The sequence below is a fragment of the Martes martes genome (assembly GCF_963455335.1).
Source record: "Martes martes genome assembly, chromosome: Y".
NCBI classification, from domain to species: domain Eukaryota; kingdom Metazoa; phylum Chordata; class Mammalia; order Carnivora; family Mustelidae; genus Martes; species Martes martes.
Genome location: NC_137907.1, coordinates 18,276,345 through 18,289,848, shown reverse-complemented (window position 1 = coordinate 18,289,848; position 13,504 = coordinate 18,276,345). Strand labels below are relative to the sequence as shown.

The 13,504-nt window shown below is 61.8% G+C and overlaps 2 protein-coding genes across 3 annotated transcripts; both read right to left on the bottom strand.

The window, feature by feature from the left end:
* Positions 1-255: 255 nt before the first annotated feature.
* On the bottom strand, positions 256-4,664 carry LOC308337768 (testis-specific Y-encoded protein 8-like). 2 transcript variants are annotated; one of them, XM_080795965.1, is made up of 6 exons: positions 3,348-4,664; positions 1,913-1,990; positions 1,669-1,780; positions 1,322-1,467; positions 1,125-1,216; positions 256-461 (listed from the first exon to the last, which is right to left on the bottom strand). In XM_080795965.1, the coding sequence occupies exons 1-5, from the start codon at positions 4,095-4,097 to the stop codon at positions 1,145-1,147; spliced, it is 1,158 nt and encodes a 385-aa protein (XP_080652091.1). In that variant the 5' UTR covers positions 4,098-4,664; the 3' UTR covers positions 256-461; positions 1,125-1,144. The 2 variants fall into 2 exon arrangements, with proteins under 2 accessions (XP_080652091.1, XP_080652092.1); XM_080795966.1 differs by having other exon boundaries at positions 257-451.
* A 2,999-nt stretch (positions 4,665-7,663) lies between these two features.
* On the bottom strand, positions 7,664-12,512 carry LOC308337788 (testis-specific Y-encoded protein 10-like; the record flags this gene model as incomplete). The annotated part of the gene is made up of 7 exons (XM_080795986.1): positions 7,664-7,861; positions 8,563-8,647; positions 8,742-8,887; positions 8,987-9,098; positions 9,238-9,315; positions 9,746-10,065; positions 12,497-12,512. The coding sequence occupies 7 exons, from the start codon at positions 12,510-12,512 to the stop codon at positions 7,839-7,841; spliced, it is 780 nt and encodes a 259-aa protein (XP_080652112.1). The 3' UTR covers positions 7,664-7,838.
* Between the last annotated feature and the right edge of the window lie 992 nt (positions 12,513-13,504).

The following is a 13,504-nucleotide window of genomic DNA, read 5'->3' as shown; positions in this document are numbered from 1 at the left end:
GACCCTCCTGGGCCCCCTGCTCTAAAGAACAAGACTTCACCAGGAGAGCTCCACCTTTTTCCCCTCCTCGGCCAGATCCTGCCTAGGAAGGGTGGGGTTCTCTCCCCAGGCCCAGCCCTGCTGCGCCCGGCCCCCAAGCTCTCCATCACGCCCACCCATGGAATCCAACAGGATGGGGGCTGGAGGATCCCACCAGGCTGATTTCCTCCTTGCCATTTCCCGTGCCCCCGACAGAAGCCGACACATGGACCCAAAGGGCTCTGTAACTTGTTTATGGCCCTTCCCCCTGTCCCTGCAGCATTGGGCAGGATACTCTCTAGCGCCGCCCCTGCTGATCCTTGTCCCTGTTTCTGTCCCGTGCAGGCAGAGCACCACGGAGACGAGCCCATCCATGTCTCTCAACGGTGGAGGCCTCATCAAATTCGTCTCGGTGGTCAAACTCGGGTGCTCTCTGATGTCCACTTCCACACAGCGGCCATGCCCCGACACATACACACACGCATCACACACACACAGAGACAAACAGGAAAACACACACAAAAATCTTAGCTATTTGTGAAAACACATGCTGCCGGGATCGCCAACGTGATGTTGCGAGCCCGCCTCGTCCCCGTGGGATCCCTGTTCCTCCCCAGCGAGGGCGCCACGACCCTCCTGTGGACGGCCTAGGGCCATTTCCCAGGATGTCCGTATGGCTGCGGGAGGCCAGGCGGTGCTCAGGAACGTGGAGGGCAGCCCGGGAGTCGTGGCCCACGACGGGGACGGGACAAGGAGCCCGACTCCCCAAGATAGGCCGGCCATCCCCAACTGAAGGCGTTGGCAGGAGGACCGAGAGAGGGGCCGACAGCCACGGGAGACAGTTCAGGAAAAGGCGGTGGCGAAGCCTTGCTTCGCCCGATTGAGCAGGGATTTGCCGGCACACAGCATGGGGGGCAGGCACCTGCCGGACCAGACACCTCCTCCGCCCTGTGGGTGTGCTCTGAGTGGCCCCAGGCTCACTTCCCACACTGCCAGCTGCTGCGTGGGCCCAGGCTCCTCTGAGCCTCAGTTTCCCCGCCATGAAACTGACTGTCCCCGGGCACCCTCCCCACACAGTTCAGGACCCAGCCCTCGGGGCTCCTTACCGACAGGTCTTCCTCTCAGCTCACTCCCAGAGGCCACCTTCCGGCCTAGGGTAGTACTGCAAGGGATTGGGCCACAGCTCTTCGATGATGATCTGGGAGGGGAAAAAAGGCCAGGTGAGCGTGGGGCCCCCGGCCCCGGTCCCCAGCAGCCGGGGCCCCAGCATCACCGTTGCGGACGAAGGCTGCAGGGGCCTCACCTCGGCCATCCTGTTGGGCCCCGGGCAGCTGGGGTCACACAACCAGTTGAAGAAGTTCAGGCTGCTGCTGTCTCGCCTGCGGCTGGCACCTCCACGTTCCTCATCCCAGAACCACGGGACTGGGGTGCAACGAGTCGCCCTATATCCTGCAGGACGAGGAAACTTAAGGGAGGCCGTCCATGGCCAGGGCCCCACGCCCGCTCTCGCTCCCAACCTACAACCTCTCCCCCTCCTGTGCCAAATCCCTCCCCCGCCCCCAGGACCCCATACACCTCCCTTCCCATTCCCAGGGCCCACGAGCCCGGCGGCCCTCCGCCAGCTCCCCTGAAACTCAGGCCCACTCCTACCGGCGATGCTCAGGTGATACTCCTTAACGATCACGTCGTTCTGGAAGTAGGGGTTGCTCCCAAAGGAAAACATCAGCCTGCAGTGGTACTTGGGATGAACCAGCTCCTCCACCTGGCCCAGCAAAGCGAGAGGACGGGGAGGGGGAAGGGGACTGAGCGCGGCTCTGAGCAACCCTGCCGCAGCCCCTCCAGCTGCAACCCCACTCCCAAGGCACCACCGCCGGCCTCCGTCTCCAGGGCTAACCTCTAAATTGGTCATGTAGCTGAGCAGGTCTGCGTCCTGGTCACCTGTCACGGCTGATATCTGCGGGTGATTCAGGATCTGCCTTGGGTCAAGGAGCCTCGACGGCAAGTGCTCCGGAAAGAGAACCGGGAACCACCCGGGAACCCCCCGGCCCTTCCCGACCGAGAGCCAGGGACCGAATGGGGCCTGTGCACAAACAGAAGGCACCGCCACACTCCCAGCCTCCTCAGCGCTTGCCCTTTCGTCACCCATGCTCTGCCCTGGGGTGGCGCTGGGCTGGAGGATCAACAGGGCGAGGCCAAGAGCCTGCCTGCTTTGCCTTCCCAAGTCCGTCTGGCCTGTGCCCGGGGCCGGCTGGGCCAGGAGGCGGTCAGTCACCACGCTGGATGTCTGGATGGGCTCGGTCCCCCGCTCACGGCCGTGTTTGCTTGTGTGCTCCCCTGAAGCCCTGGGCTCTTGAGGGACCTTCTGTGCCCACAAGGGGGCTGCTCCGCTCACTTGCAGCATGGCTGCACAGCCAGGGTGCCAAGCAAGAGCCTGGCAGGGTCAGCAAGAGAGGGAGGAAAGGGGTAGTGTGGGAGGATGGGGCGCGAAGGAGGAGAGAGAGAGAGACAGAGACACCCAAACCCCGAGGAAGAGACTTGCAGAGGGACGGCAGGGGGGGAGAGAGCGAGCCAGGGTGGGGGACGTGGAGACGGAGAGGCAGGGAGGCAGGAAACGTGTCTGTGAGCACCTGGGCCAGGGGCCTCGGCCCGCCTCAGTAGCACCTGCGGAGACAGAGTTTGTAGCACCCCTGAACCGTGTCCAGGGCCCCGGGGGCCGCTGAAGTCGGCCAGCCCGCTGACTGACCCTCAATGAGTGCAAGCGCACAGAACTCTAGGTCTGCCGTGACCTCGCCAAAAAGACAGGTTGGGAAGGACCGGGAAGGAGGCGCGCAGCCTCTCCATCTGCCCCACGCACCCCCCAAATCCTTTCCTTGCAGCATCTGCTCTGAGCCAAGTGGGACCGGGCTTCACTAGGAGTCCAGAGTGTTGACCCGGGTTCCGCGACCGCAGAGGCCTGTTGGGGTGCTGCAGCCCCAAAGCACTGGCCCGGACCTTCTGCTCAGGCAGCACTGCACAGGTCCCAGCCCCTGCCTTTCCCCCCAACGCCCACTCCCTCCCCGCACCCACCTCCTCTGGGACCACCCTCTGCTGGCCCCTGCCCCTCTGCTGTGCAGGAGAAGGCTGGGGCCACTGCTCCCGCCTTGGGCCCACTGCTGCCTGGGCGGCCTACTGCCGCGAGGTGCCCAGCGCTAGAGGCCTGGGGCCCACGGCTGGGGGAGCGAGGCCCATCCCCGCAGCTCTCCTGCCCCTGGCTGAGGCTCTGCACCCTGCTGCCCTGCTCCCACTCTCCTCCACAGGTGCCCAAACCCAGCCAGCAGGCTGAAGGATACGGCGTGTGCCCAGAAGCCAGGGATGCCCTGGATGATGGCCCTTCTTCGAGCCAGGTGACCACTGCGCTTCCGATTCCTCCTGCGCTTCAGCCGCAAGTAGGCCCTGGAGGCTTGGGCATCCACAGAGCGGAGCGCTTCCTGAACCACCTCCAGCGCGGCAAGTGCGGCCCCGGCTGGGTCGGGCCGGGGCACAGGCTCTGCCTGCCACAGCTCCTTCGGCCTCTCGACCTGCTGTGCTTGCGCCGCCTCCTCGTCTTCCGCCGCCAGCACCTCCTCGTCTTCCGCCGCCAGCACCTCCTCGTCTTCCGCCGCCAGCACCTCCTCGTCTTCCGCCGCCAGCACCTCCTCGACTTCCGCCGCCAGCACCTCCTCGTCTTCCGCCGCCAGCACCTCCTCGTCTTCCGCCGCCAGCACGTCCTCGACTTCCACCGCCAGCACCTCCTCGACTTCCACCGCCAGCACCTCCTCGTCTTCCGCCGCCAGCACCTCCTCGACTTCCACCGCCACCACCTCCACCACCAGCACCAACTCCGGCCCCGCGCCGGCCTCCTCTGTGCCCCCCTGGGCCTCAGCTTCCCGCACAGCCTCTGCCACCACCCCCGCAGCCTCGAGGGCCAGAAGCGCCCCCGCGTGCCCGCAGGAGCCGGTCTCCCTGAGGGCCCCCGCCTCCTCACCGCTCCCGTCTGCGACCAAGGTGCTCCAGGATTCTGGGGCAGCCCCGCCTTCCCCGGACCTCGACTCACTCTCCATGTGGCCCTGGCCCTGAGCGCCGGCCGCTGGGGACTGAAGGCGACGGAGGCGGCACCGGCAGCTTCAGCTGCAGCGCCCAGGAACGCCGCTGGGCGGCAGCGCCTAGCAGAGTGCGCGGGCCTGGGGCACGCATGCGCACAGGCCCCCGGGGCGGGCAGTGATGGGGCAGACACGGGCGGCTCAGGGGTGTGGGGCGGGGGGAGGCACGCATGCGGCCTGGGCCGGATGGAGCCCCCGAGCCCCGCGCAGGACGCGGCGTGCTCCCGGGTCTAACCCGTGCCAGGGCAGTGGGCGTGGCCACCACCCGCCATGTCCCTTGGCCGCGCCAGAGCCCGCCCGGGAGCCCGCCCGAGCCCCTCCACCGCGGTGGCCTCCGCGCCTCTCAACCCCAAACGTTCTCTTCAGAGACCCCTGTCAGGCCTTTCCCGCAAGTGCCGTGGTATCCCAGCCCCACTCGTCCCTTTCTCGTCCGTCCGTCTGGGGCCCCTCGGCTGGCGCCAGGAATTGAAATCCGGCGGCTGAATGCCGAGTGTGCCCGCCGCGCGAAAGTCTCCCACGCTCCTTCTTAGGGGACCTGGGGGAGAGCCCGGGGGGCATCAGCTGCTGCCCCACCTGCGCCCCGTCACTGCCACGTGGCTTTCGCCCTGGGCCTGCCCGGTGGTGCACGGCGCCAGGAGCCCGCCGCCAAATGCTGCGTGCAGGGGCCATCCGCCTCCCCAGCCCCCCACCCCCCATCCCCCGCCCCAGCTTTCCGGAAGAGAAGGGAACTGCACGCCAAGTACTTTCCCTGAAGTTACTCTGCAAAGAGCCGAGGTCCCTGGTCACCGGGGTGCCTACAGAGCTGCTAAGCCGGCCCCGGTGAGGTCCGTGATTGCGACTGGGCAGCATGCGACTGGGCCAGGCTTTCAGTCCAAAGAGAAACTCTGCAAATTCCTCTGCCCAAGCCAGTGGTAAAACTTGCTCCCAAGGTGCTTTCCTCTGAGCGGCCCCTTTCGCTTTGTTTCTGTGTCTCTTTTCCTCGTTGCGTTCTCCTTCTCCACCTGACTTGCATGCAAGGGCTCTTGTGTCTTTCTTCCAGCTCCGCTCCAAGTTCTCCCTTAGACTGTGTCGGTGGCTGAGTGGAGTACCGTGCGGGGAGGGGATGGCCAAGTGAGCATGCACAGCCCAAGTGCCCTTTCTCTGGTACTCCCCACGTCGGTCCTTTGAGACAAGACCACACCTCACAGAGGTCTGCTCCGGGGGGCGGGGGCGGGTGCTGTGGCGGGATAGGATGCTTGCCGCCTGAGGTGTCAGGGAAGGCCTCGTGGGTGATGGCAAGGCCACCAGCGTTGCGGTTGCATCGTGGGAGGGCCTCCATTAGAAGGAGTGGGTCGGTGTGTCCTGGGGGATTTTGACCAGAAAGACGCAGGAGGAACTCCCTTGGCGTTAAGTGCAGGGGCTGTGGTCGCAACAAGTGTCACAAACGCCCCTGCAGGGAGTAAGATGCATGGCTGTCTATGGGGCGAAGAAACAAATGTCTGAGACAGTCCGTGAGACAGCTCAGACTTTGGAATTACTGGTACAATCCAAACTGACCCAGCACTTGCAACCTTGCCCAAACCACTAGAGGAGGCTCCTCTGGTGTTACCGCAGGAACAGGAGCACAGCCTTGGAGAGGGAGAAGGCTGGGGTGGTGACAGGGGGAGGGGGAGGAGAGGGAGACTGGGAGGAGAGGGAGAGAAGCCCAGAAGGAGAAGAAGAGCTGGGGGAGAGAGGGGGAATGGGAGGGAGGGAGAGAGGGAAGAGAGGGACAGGGGCAGGAGGGAGAGCCGTGCGCAGGGATGGGGAGGGAGAGACAGGCAGGGCGCGGCGAGGAAGGGCGGAGGCGGGGAGGCAAGGACTGGTCTGCCCCCAGCTGAATTCATACTTTGCGAGGCATGTAGACCCAAAGGACACATCGCCTGTGAGGAAGGGGCCACCCACGCGTGGGGAAGCAACAAGTCGGCTGAGCAGAGCTGAATCCAGTGGTGTCAACCAGGGCAGCTGTCATGTTTCCCGAAAACATGAGACAGCAAATGGGGAAGTCACGGAGGAATAGAGGGTGGAAACAGCCAGGGAGTACACAGACACCAAGTACTGTGATTGTGGACTGCCCTGTGTCAGTAACGGGGCTGGTCAGTAACGGGGCTTCACAGCACTGGAGTAAGATGTGGACGACAGCAGAACGGGCAGGTGTTGAAAAGCTGGCCACATCTATGCTCCGTGCAAGAGACTGGCCTCTGAGTCCCAAAGTCACAAAGAATTTGAAAGTGGGAGGAGTGAGGCCAAGACCTCAGAAGATGGACGGTGCCCTACACGGTCAAAGCAGCCTGCGCGCACTTGGCCCTTAACCAGGGGAGCGTGCTCCGTGGGGTGTTGGTGAGGACTAGGGGTGCCCTTTGGTGGCATTTCCCTTTTGGGGTCTAACCGGATAGAGGGCATTGGGCACCTGCCTTCAGACCACGGAGAAGGAGGCAGATCAGCCTCGGGGTCAGCACGGGACAGACAGCACACGGGCGGGTGTCCTGGGTCTCGCATTCAGCAATACTCTGCCCTCTCCTCTGCTGACCATCTGGGGGACCCCAAGCCAACGTCCTAGGGAAGCCGGGAAGTGGGGATCACGGGGCTGCGTGGGGTTGTCAGTATGTGAGCGTGTCTCTGGACATGTGAGTGGGTGAAGGTTGTGTGCCTGGGAGGGTGAGTGAGTGTGTGCGTGTCAGGACATGAGGGTGACTGAATCACTGTGTGTTGGCTGGGGGGTGTTGGCTCTGCTCCTGAGTGGATGTGTCAGTGTATGTGAGTGGCTAAATATTCTGTGGCTTAGGGCGGTTGGAACCCGATGGTGTTCGTGTGTGTGTGCGCGCGCGTGCGTGTGTGTGCGCGCCCACGCGCCTTTCCCTGCAATTTATGCTTCCGCCCAGCTACCTGGGCCAGAACGACAGGGTGATCTTTCCTACCTTCCCTCCTCCCACTTTCCCCTCTCCGACAGTCCCTCCACAGGGCCTGGCCCCCACTCGCTCCCGCTGTATCTGGGGCTGAGAGGATGACTGTGTCAGCAAGGGCCTGGGCCCCTTGTTTAGAAGAAAGGAGAGCCCTGGCACTGGGGTTCAACGGAGTAATGAAACTACAGTCCCACCCGTGCTGTGTCTGAGGTCATCCACCAGGGAGCATCTCTGGGAGACGGTCATCGCCATCCACCAAAAGTTGACACTGGACATGTTTGGCCCTGGCTTGTCCTTCCCTTTCTTTGACCTCTGTCATTTCCCCAGGGAAGGCATGGGCCCTGTTAGCTGGCCTTTCGCTCATCTCCTCTCCCTGCCCACCTCCACCATCCCTAGGGGAAGGACCTCTGCCACGCTGGGATGCAGTCCCAGAGCTCGTGTGACCTGGACCTCTGGGCCAGCATACGGCCCCACCCCTTCCACGGAATAAGGATGCCGGGGCAGAGTAGTAAGCATCGACGGGAATCCCATGAGCTCAGGCTCCCCACCTGCCCCTTTCCATGAAGACGACCGTGTGTGAGCGTACACACAGTAACACACATAAACACGGTTGACGTCGTTTTTCCACATTTCAGTATTTTTACAGGGGGCCTCAATCGGCCCTGTGTTTCTCCCAGGCACCAGACTGGAGGTGTTCCCTGTGGGAGGGACCAGGCTGATCATCCGGCTCCATCTGAAGGTCCTGGACTCTTTCCGGGTCAAGGGCAAGGCTTCTGCGTATTCACCTCAACATGCTCAAGTTCCCTGGGAGAGACGGAGACACAGACACAGACACACGGGCACACAGTCACCCGGGCACACATGAGGCGGCCGGTGAGTATCCTCTACGGGCCACACGCAGGTTTGCTTGAGGGTTTCAAGGCCCTTTCGGGGAACGGAGGCCATTCTCCCCTGCCCCTCTCCCCGGCCCTTGATGGCGATCCCCCTACATTTCCTCCACCCACATAGCAACGGTATCTGTGCACGCTCTCCAGTGTTCTCTGGCTGATTGCGGTGGGCACAGGAGATTGCCCAGGGAGATGACTGGGAGGACTCTACCGATGAACACACAAAAGTGACGGGGTGACGCATGAGCCTTTACGCCAGGGAACGCAGACATCTGCGCCAAGGCTGGCAAGAGGTGCTTAGGTGGGCTCAAAGCTGAGGCGGTGGCGAGGAGACCTGAGGGCAGGAGTTCACGGCCAGGGAGTGGCACTTCCCGCAAGGCAGCTGCTGAGCCGACTGCTTCTCCGGCTCTGCTCACGGGTGTTGCCTGACCCGCCTGCCTCAAGCTTCCCAGGCAGAACCAGTTTGACACCGCCCTCCCCGACTCACGGTGATGCCCTTTGGACACGGGGTCACCGCCTCTTGAGTGTTCCTCTAAGCCTCCGTTTCTGCATTTGCGGAGCCCAGCTCCCACGGAGCCGCACGGAGCATTTTCAGCACCCACGCCCTGGGCGTCTCACCTGCCCTCCTCTCAGTTCCCTCTGCTGGGGCCTTCTTCCTCACGTAGTACTGCAGGGGATCGGGCCACAGGTCGTCCATGATGATCTGGCAGGGGAAACGGGGCAGGGCTCAGATGCACATCCCAGTCCGCTGGGGAGCACAGGCAGGTTCACGTGCGCGGTTTGTCACAGGGACCCACCTCAGCTATCCTGCTAGGCCCGGCAAAGCTGTGGTCAGAGAACCAGCTGAAGAAGTTAAGGCTGCTCTTGTGGCGTCTGCGGCTACAGGCCTCCTGTTCGTAACAGTGGTGCCACTGGATGGGAGTGGAATGAGACGGCTCGTACCCTGCAAGAGGAAGGGTCCGTGCGAAGGCGCTGGATGATGCATCAGGTTCAACCCTGCCGCCTCCACCTGCTGCCGCCCATCCACGCAGAGGCCCCTTACCAGCAGCCCTGAGGACATACTCCTTCTCAACGACGTCGTTGCGGAAGTAGGAGTTCTCGCGAAAGAAGAGCAGGATCTTGCGGCCATCACGGGGAGACTCGAGTTCCTCCACCTGCCGGGCGGCAAAGTGGGGGAGAGGGTTGAGATCTCTGTCCAGCAGACCCTTCCCCTCCTGGCCTTGGGGAGGAATCGCTTCTGTTACCCCCTCTTCTCCCATCCCCCAGGCCGGGCCTCCATCTCCCGGGCCAGACCTTCAAATCCGTCATGGAGCCAAGTATGCCTTCATCTTGCTCACTGAGCATGGCTGACATCTGCGGGTGGTTCACAAACTGCTTCGGGTCAAGGACTCTCCGAGGGCTGGAGAAGAAAGAGCTACAACAACAGAGCAGGTCTGCACAGCAAGTGCGCCCTGCATCTCCCCTCCTACCACCGGGACCCACTCCACCTCACAGATTGTGTCAAGGGCCCCTGCGCCCCCGCACGGCCTGCTGCATTAGTTAGTTAGGTAATTCCCTGCTGGGCACTAACACAGAAAGCTGGAAATCCTCGGTGACCTCCCTGCCCACCCACGGCCCCCTCCCCGGCACATCGAGGGCAACCTGCGGCCCCACCAGGGACCCCCACCCGGAAGCAGGGATTCGAAACTGTCGTGATCACCGAGGCATGAGCCAGGCCACCACAACGCAGGCCCCCTGCCACAGGAGTCTCCTGCGCTAGCCCGGCCACATCGGGGTCCCTCCGTGAAGGTATCAAGGATACAGCCTTGGCCCAGAAGCCAGGGATGCCCCGGATGAGGGCGCTTCGGTGGTCCAGGTGACGCCGTCGCCTCTGCCAGAACCTGAGCTTGAGCCCAGAGTAGGCCCTGCTGGCGTCTTTGTTCATGGGCTCCAGCTCTGACTGCAGGGCCTCGAGGGCCTGGAGCGGGGACGGGGGCGGACCTGGCCGTGCCTCTGGCCGTTCTTCCCCTTCCTGCTTCTCCTGCAGCTCCTGCGCTTCTCGCTCCTTCTGGCTCTCCTCCCAGGCCTCTTCCCTCCTGTCTTCCTCCTCCTCATCCTCCTCCTCCTGCACCTCTGGTACCTCTGCAACCTCATCCTCAACACCCTCATCCTCCTCCTCCCTCTGCTCCTCCTCCTCCTCCTCTTCCTCCTCCTCCTCCTCTTCCTCCTCCTCAGCCTCCTCGCCCTCCTCAGCCTCCCCCTCTACTTCAGCCTCACTGCCAACCTCCCTAGCCTCGTCGTCCTCGTCCTCGTCCTCCTCCTCAGTCTCCCCGGGGTCCTCTGCCACCTGGACCACCGCAAGCTGCCACACCAACATTACGTCATCCCCCACTAGCACAAGCTCCACCACCAGGATGGCGCCCTCTCTCTCCCAACGGCCCTCCTCGTCCTGCGCTGGCTCTGCCGCCATCCCCACGCCTAGGCCCAGCAGCACCTTCGCCTCTCTTCTGGGGGTGGGGCTATATGTCCGCGGACAGCCGCGTCCCGATGGACCCCTCCCTCGACGGAGTCGGTCAGGATTGGGGGGCAGTCCCGCGTCCCATGTGGCCCCCAGCTGGGGCAGCTGCGGAGGAACGGAGCAGGAGGGGTGAGCACGCGGCTCCCGCAGGCGGCCCGGCAGTGGAGCTCCGCGGCCCAGCGAAGGGGGCACGTCAGCCGTCTCCTCGCAGAAGCCACCGGAGTCTGGGACGCATGCGCACAAGGGCTTCCGGCCAGGAGGCCACGGGGCCGAGGTGGAGGTGGCACGCGTGGGGCCTCGGCGCGAAGGAGGCCTGATCCACGCCCAGGACAATGGCCGGACCCCAGGTGCTGCCAGCGGCAAGGCCGTGGGCGTGGCCGCCACAGGCCCCGCCCCTCACCCCCTGCGGGAGCCGGCCAGGGAGGCAGCCAGTGCGCCTCCTCCAGGGTGGCCTCGGGCTCTACCTAAGGCGCCCCAGGCCCCAGGGCCCACAACCCCCTCCCCTCCATCCCGTGGCCTCCTCCAGCCCGCTCTCCACCCGGTGTTTGTAGCCTGTCAATGCGAAACCGTCCCTTGCCCTTCCCCAACACGATCGTCCAAGACTGAGGACAGCGTATGCACCACCGGGAACCCTGGCCTAGCGTGCGTGGAAACGTCAGCCCAGGCATTGCGGAATAGGGCCATTCCAGGAGACAGAGGTCGGAAGCGGTCTGCCTGTTCGGGGCACGGGGCTAGGGGGCGGGGGTTCGGCCACAGTTTGCCCCCAGGCCACGTCCTTGGCTGCTCAGGAGAAGAGCGACCGAGAGTGCTCAATCCGTCTCTCCGCCTGTCCCTTCCCCATGCTCTGCTCTCCCTCTTCCCCCCTCTCGGTCTTTCTCTCCCCGCTCTCTGGCCACACTATCTCTTGAAAATCAAGGCTTCAGGAAGTAACATGCAGATTCGTCTCTGAGCAGCTCTTTTCCCAGGAATAAAAAGCCCTCTTCCCGATTATGCGGAGTGAATTAAGTCAAGCAGAGAGAGTCAAGGATCATATGGTTTCTCTTATTTGTGGAGCATAACAAATAACATGGAGGACATGGGGAGATGGAGAGGAGAATGGAGTTGAGGGAAATTGGAAGGGGTTGTGAACCATGAGAGACTATGGACTCTGTAAAACAACCTGAGGGTTTTGATGGGGTGTGGGGTGGGAGGTTGGGGGAACCAGGTGGGGGGTATTAGGGATGGCACGTATTGCATGGAGCACTGGGTGTGATGAAAAAACAATGAATACTGTTACGCTGAAAAGAAATAAAAAGTTTTAAAAAATGGCTTCTAGCACAAAAAAATCAAAAATAAAAAAAAAAAGCCTTCTTCCCCTCTGTGACTAGCTACTGGTCATGTGACTAGGGAAAGGGTCCCAAGCTGGGTGCCCCCCCCCGACACAGCACACACATTCACACACAGACATGCAGTGTTTTTGTATGGAGCACAGAGGGAGGTGTGCCTTTCGTGCATTCAAGGGCATACAGCAAAGTGAATCCGGATGTCCCTCCTGTGAGACAATCCCTGGGTTAACCCTGTATAGGGGGCAGTGGGGCATGCTTTCTGCCACCAGGTGACTACAGTGTACACCCTTTGGAAGGCCGGATGGCAAGAAGCTGAGACTGGCACTCAGGTGACATGCAGCACGTATGCATGCACCTTCACTACTAGAGATAGAGCATTTTGCGTTGCATACTGCCAACACCATGAATGCCATGGGAAGGGGTTCCTGGCTCGTCTGGCCTGCAGAGGAAAACACATCCTCCCTAGCCTTCCCTCTTCAGGCCACCAGGTCAGACTGTGAGCAGAACTTCAGGCTGGGCCATCACATCCTCAGTGCTGGCCCCCACACGTGGAGATAGAATATGTGATGTGTGGCTTCGAGCCAACAAAGTAGTCTTGGGGCAGTTGGTTTGGGGCCAATGCAAGCCGGTCTCTCCCAGCATTACAGGAATGGATGGGTTTCTTACACCATGTCTCAGTCATCTCAGTCATCAAAGAGTCACGTGTGCCGTGCCCAGGACACAGAAGTACCTGTCATATTCTTCATCCTCTAGGTGTTCCTGGCAGGTCCATACCAATTCTTGAGGCCACAGCATCTTCTGTGCCCTTGCATAGGTCTTTGGCTCCGTCTACTGTATCAGCAGTTAATGCATGGCACTATGCCGTGGCTCCACTCCTAGGGTGGCTGGATGAATGCTATCGTGGGAGCAGGGAGGTTGACATCCCTTACTTCTCAGTTCCAAATGTGCAGAGTTCATGCCAGCTGCATTCTAAGGTGCTAGAAGTATTTAGTACAGCCATGTGCTTACACACCCATGTGTGCAGACCAAGGTTTCTGTGGGTACCCACAGGAGCACATATATGCAGCTGGATGTAACACCATGGGAAGGGGTACACAGGCATGGCCTTCCACGTACACACCTGCATATGGAAGCAAACACTTGGGCAGACCTATTCCATCCCTGACCGGGTCTTGATGTGTTTCCAGCAGAGTGGATTTCATATGCAGCCCCACTGTCTTGGATTGTGGTTTCCATCTGTTCAGCTACCATGGGGATGATGTCTATGTCCACTCTCACTCCAGGGAGGCATTCATGCAATGACAGACATCTGGCATTGCCTTTGCTAGGGAAGGAACATGAGAGGGGACACAGGACAAGAGGTGTGCAGCCTGGAATGGAGACAGCGTGGGAGGCTGAGTCTCAAGTGCACCTCCCTTGTCTCTTGTCCCCGTTGCCTTGATTCATGTAGACTGGAAAGCACACACACATTATGGTGGTCCATCCCTCTCCTGTGAGGCCCCATGCATGGAAGTCCAGTGCTCTGGGCCCTCCAGTCCTGTAGCAAACATCCATCTCCTGGAAGCTCTGGACATTAAGCCCCTGAAGCTGGTGGTCTTCTTCAGAAGGTGCTCCGCCCTCCTGTGCCACATATGTGTTTGCCTGAACCTGCCCTGTGTCTTTTGCCATGCTTGGTGATGGGGACCCTGGGGCCTGGGACCCTGGGAAAATGCTGTCTGCATGCTCCATGTAAGAGTCA

Coding starts and splice junctions, on each gene's coding strand:
- LOC308337768 (XM_080795965.1), bottom strand. CDS start 4,097: ATGGAGAGTGAGTCGAGGTCCGGGGAAGGCGGGGCTGCCCCAGAATCC. Junction 1,991..3,347: donor CTGGCTTCTGGGCACACGCC/GTATCCTTCAGC, acceptor GACCCAAGGCAG/ATCCTGAATCACCCGCAGAT. Junction 1,781..1,912: donor GCTACATGACCAATTTAGAG/GTTAGCCCTGGA, acceptor TTGCTGGGCCAG/GTGGAGGAGCTGGTTCATCC.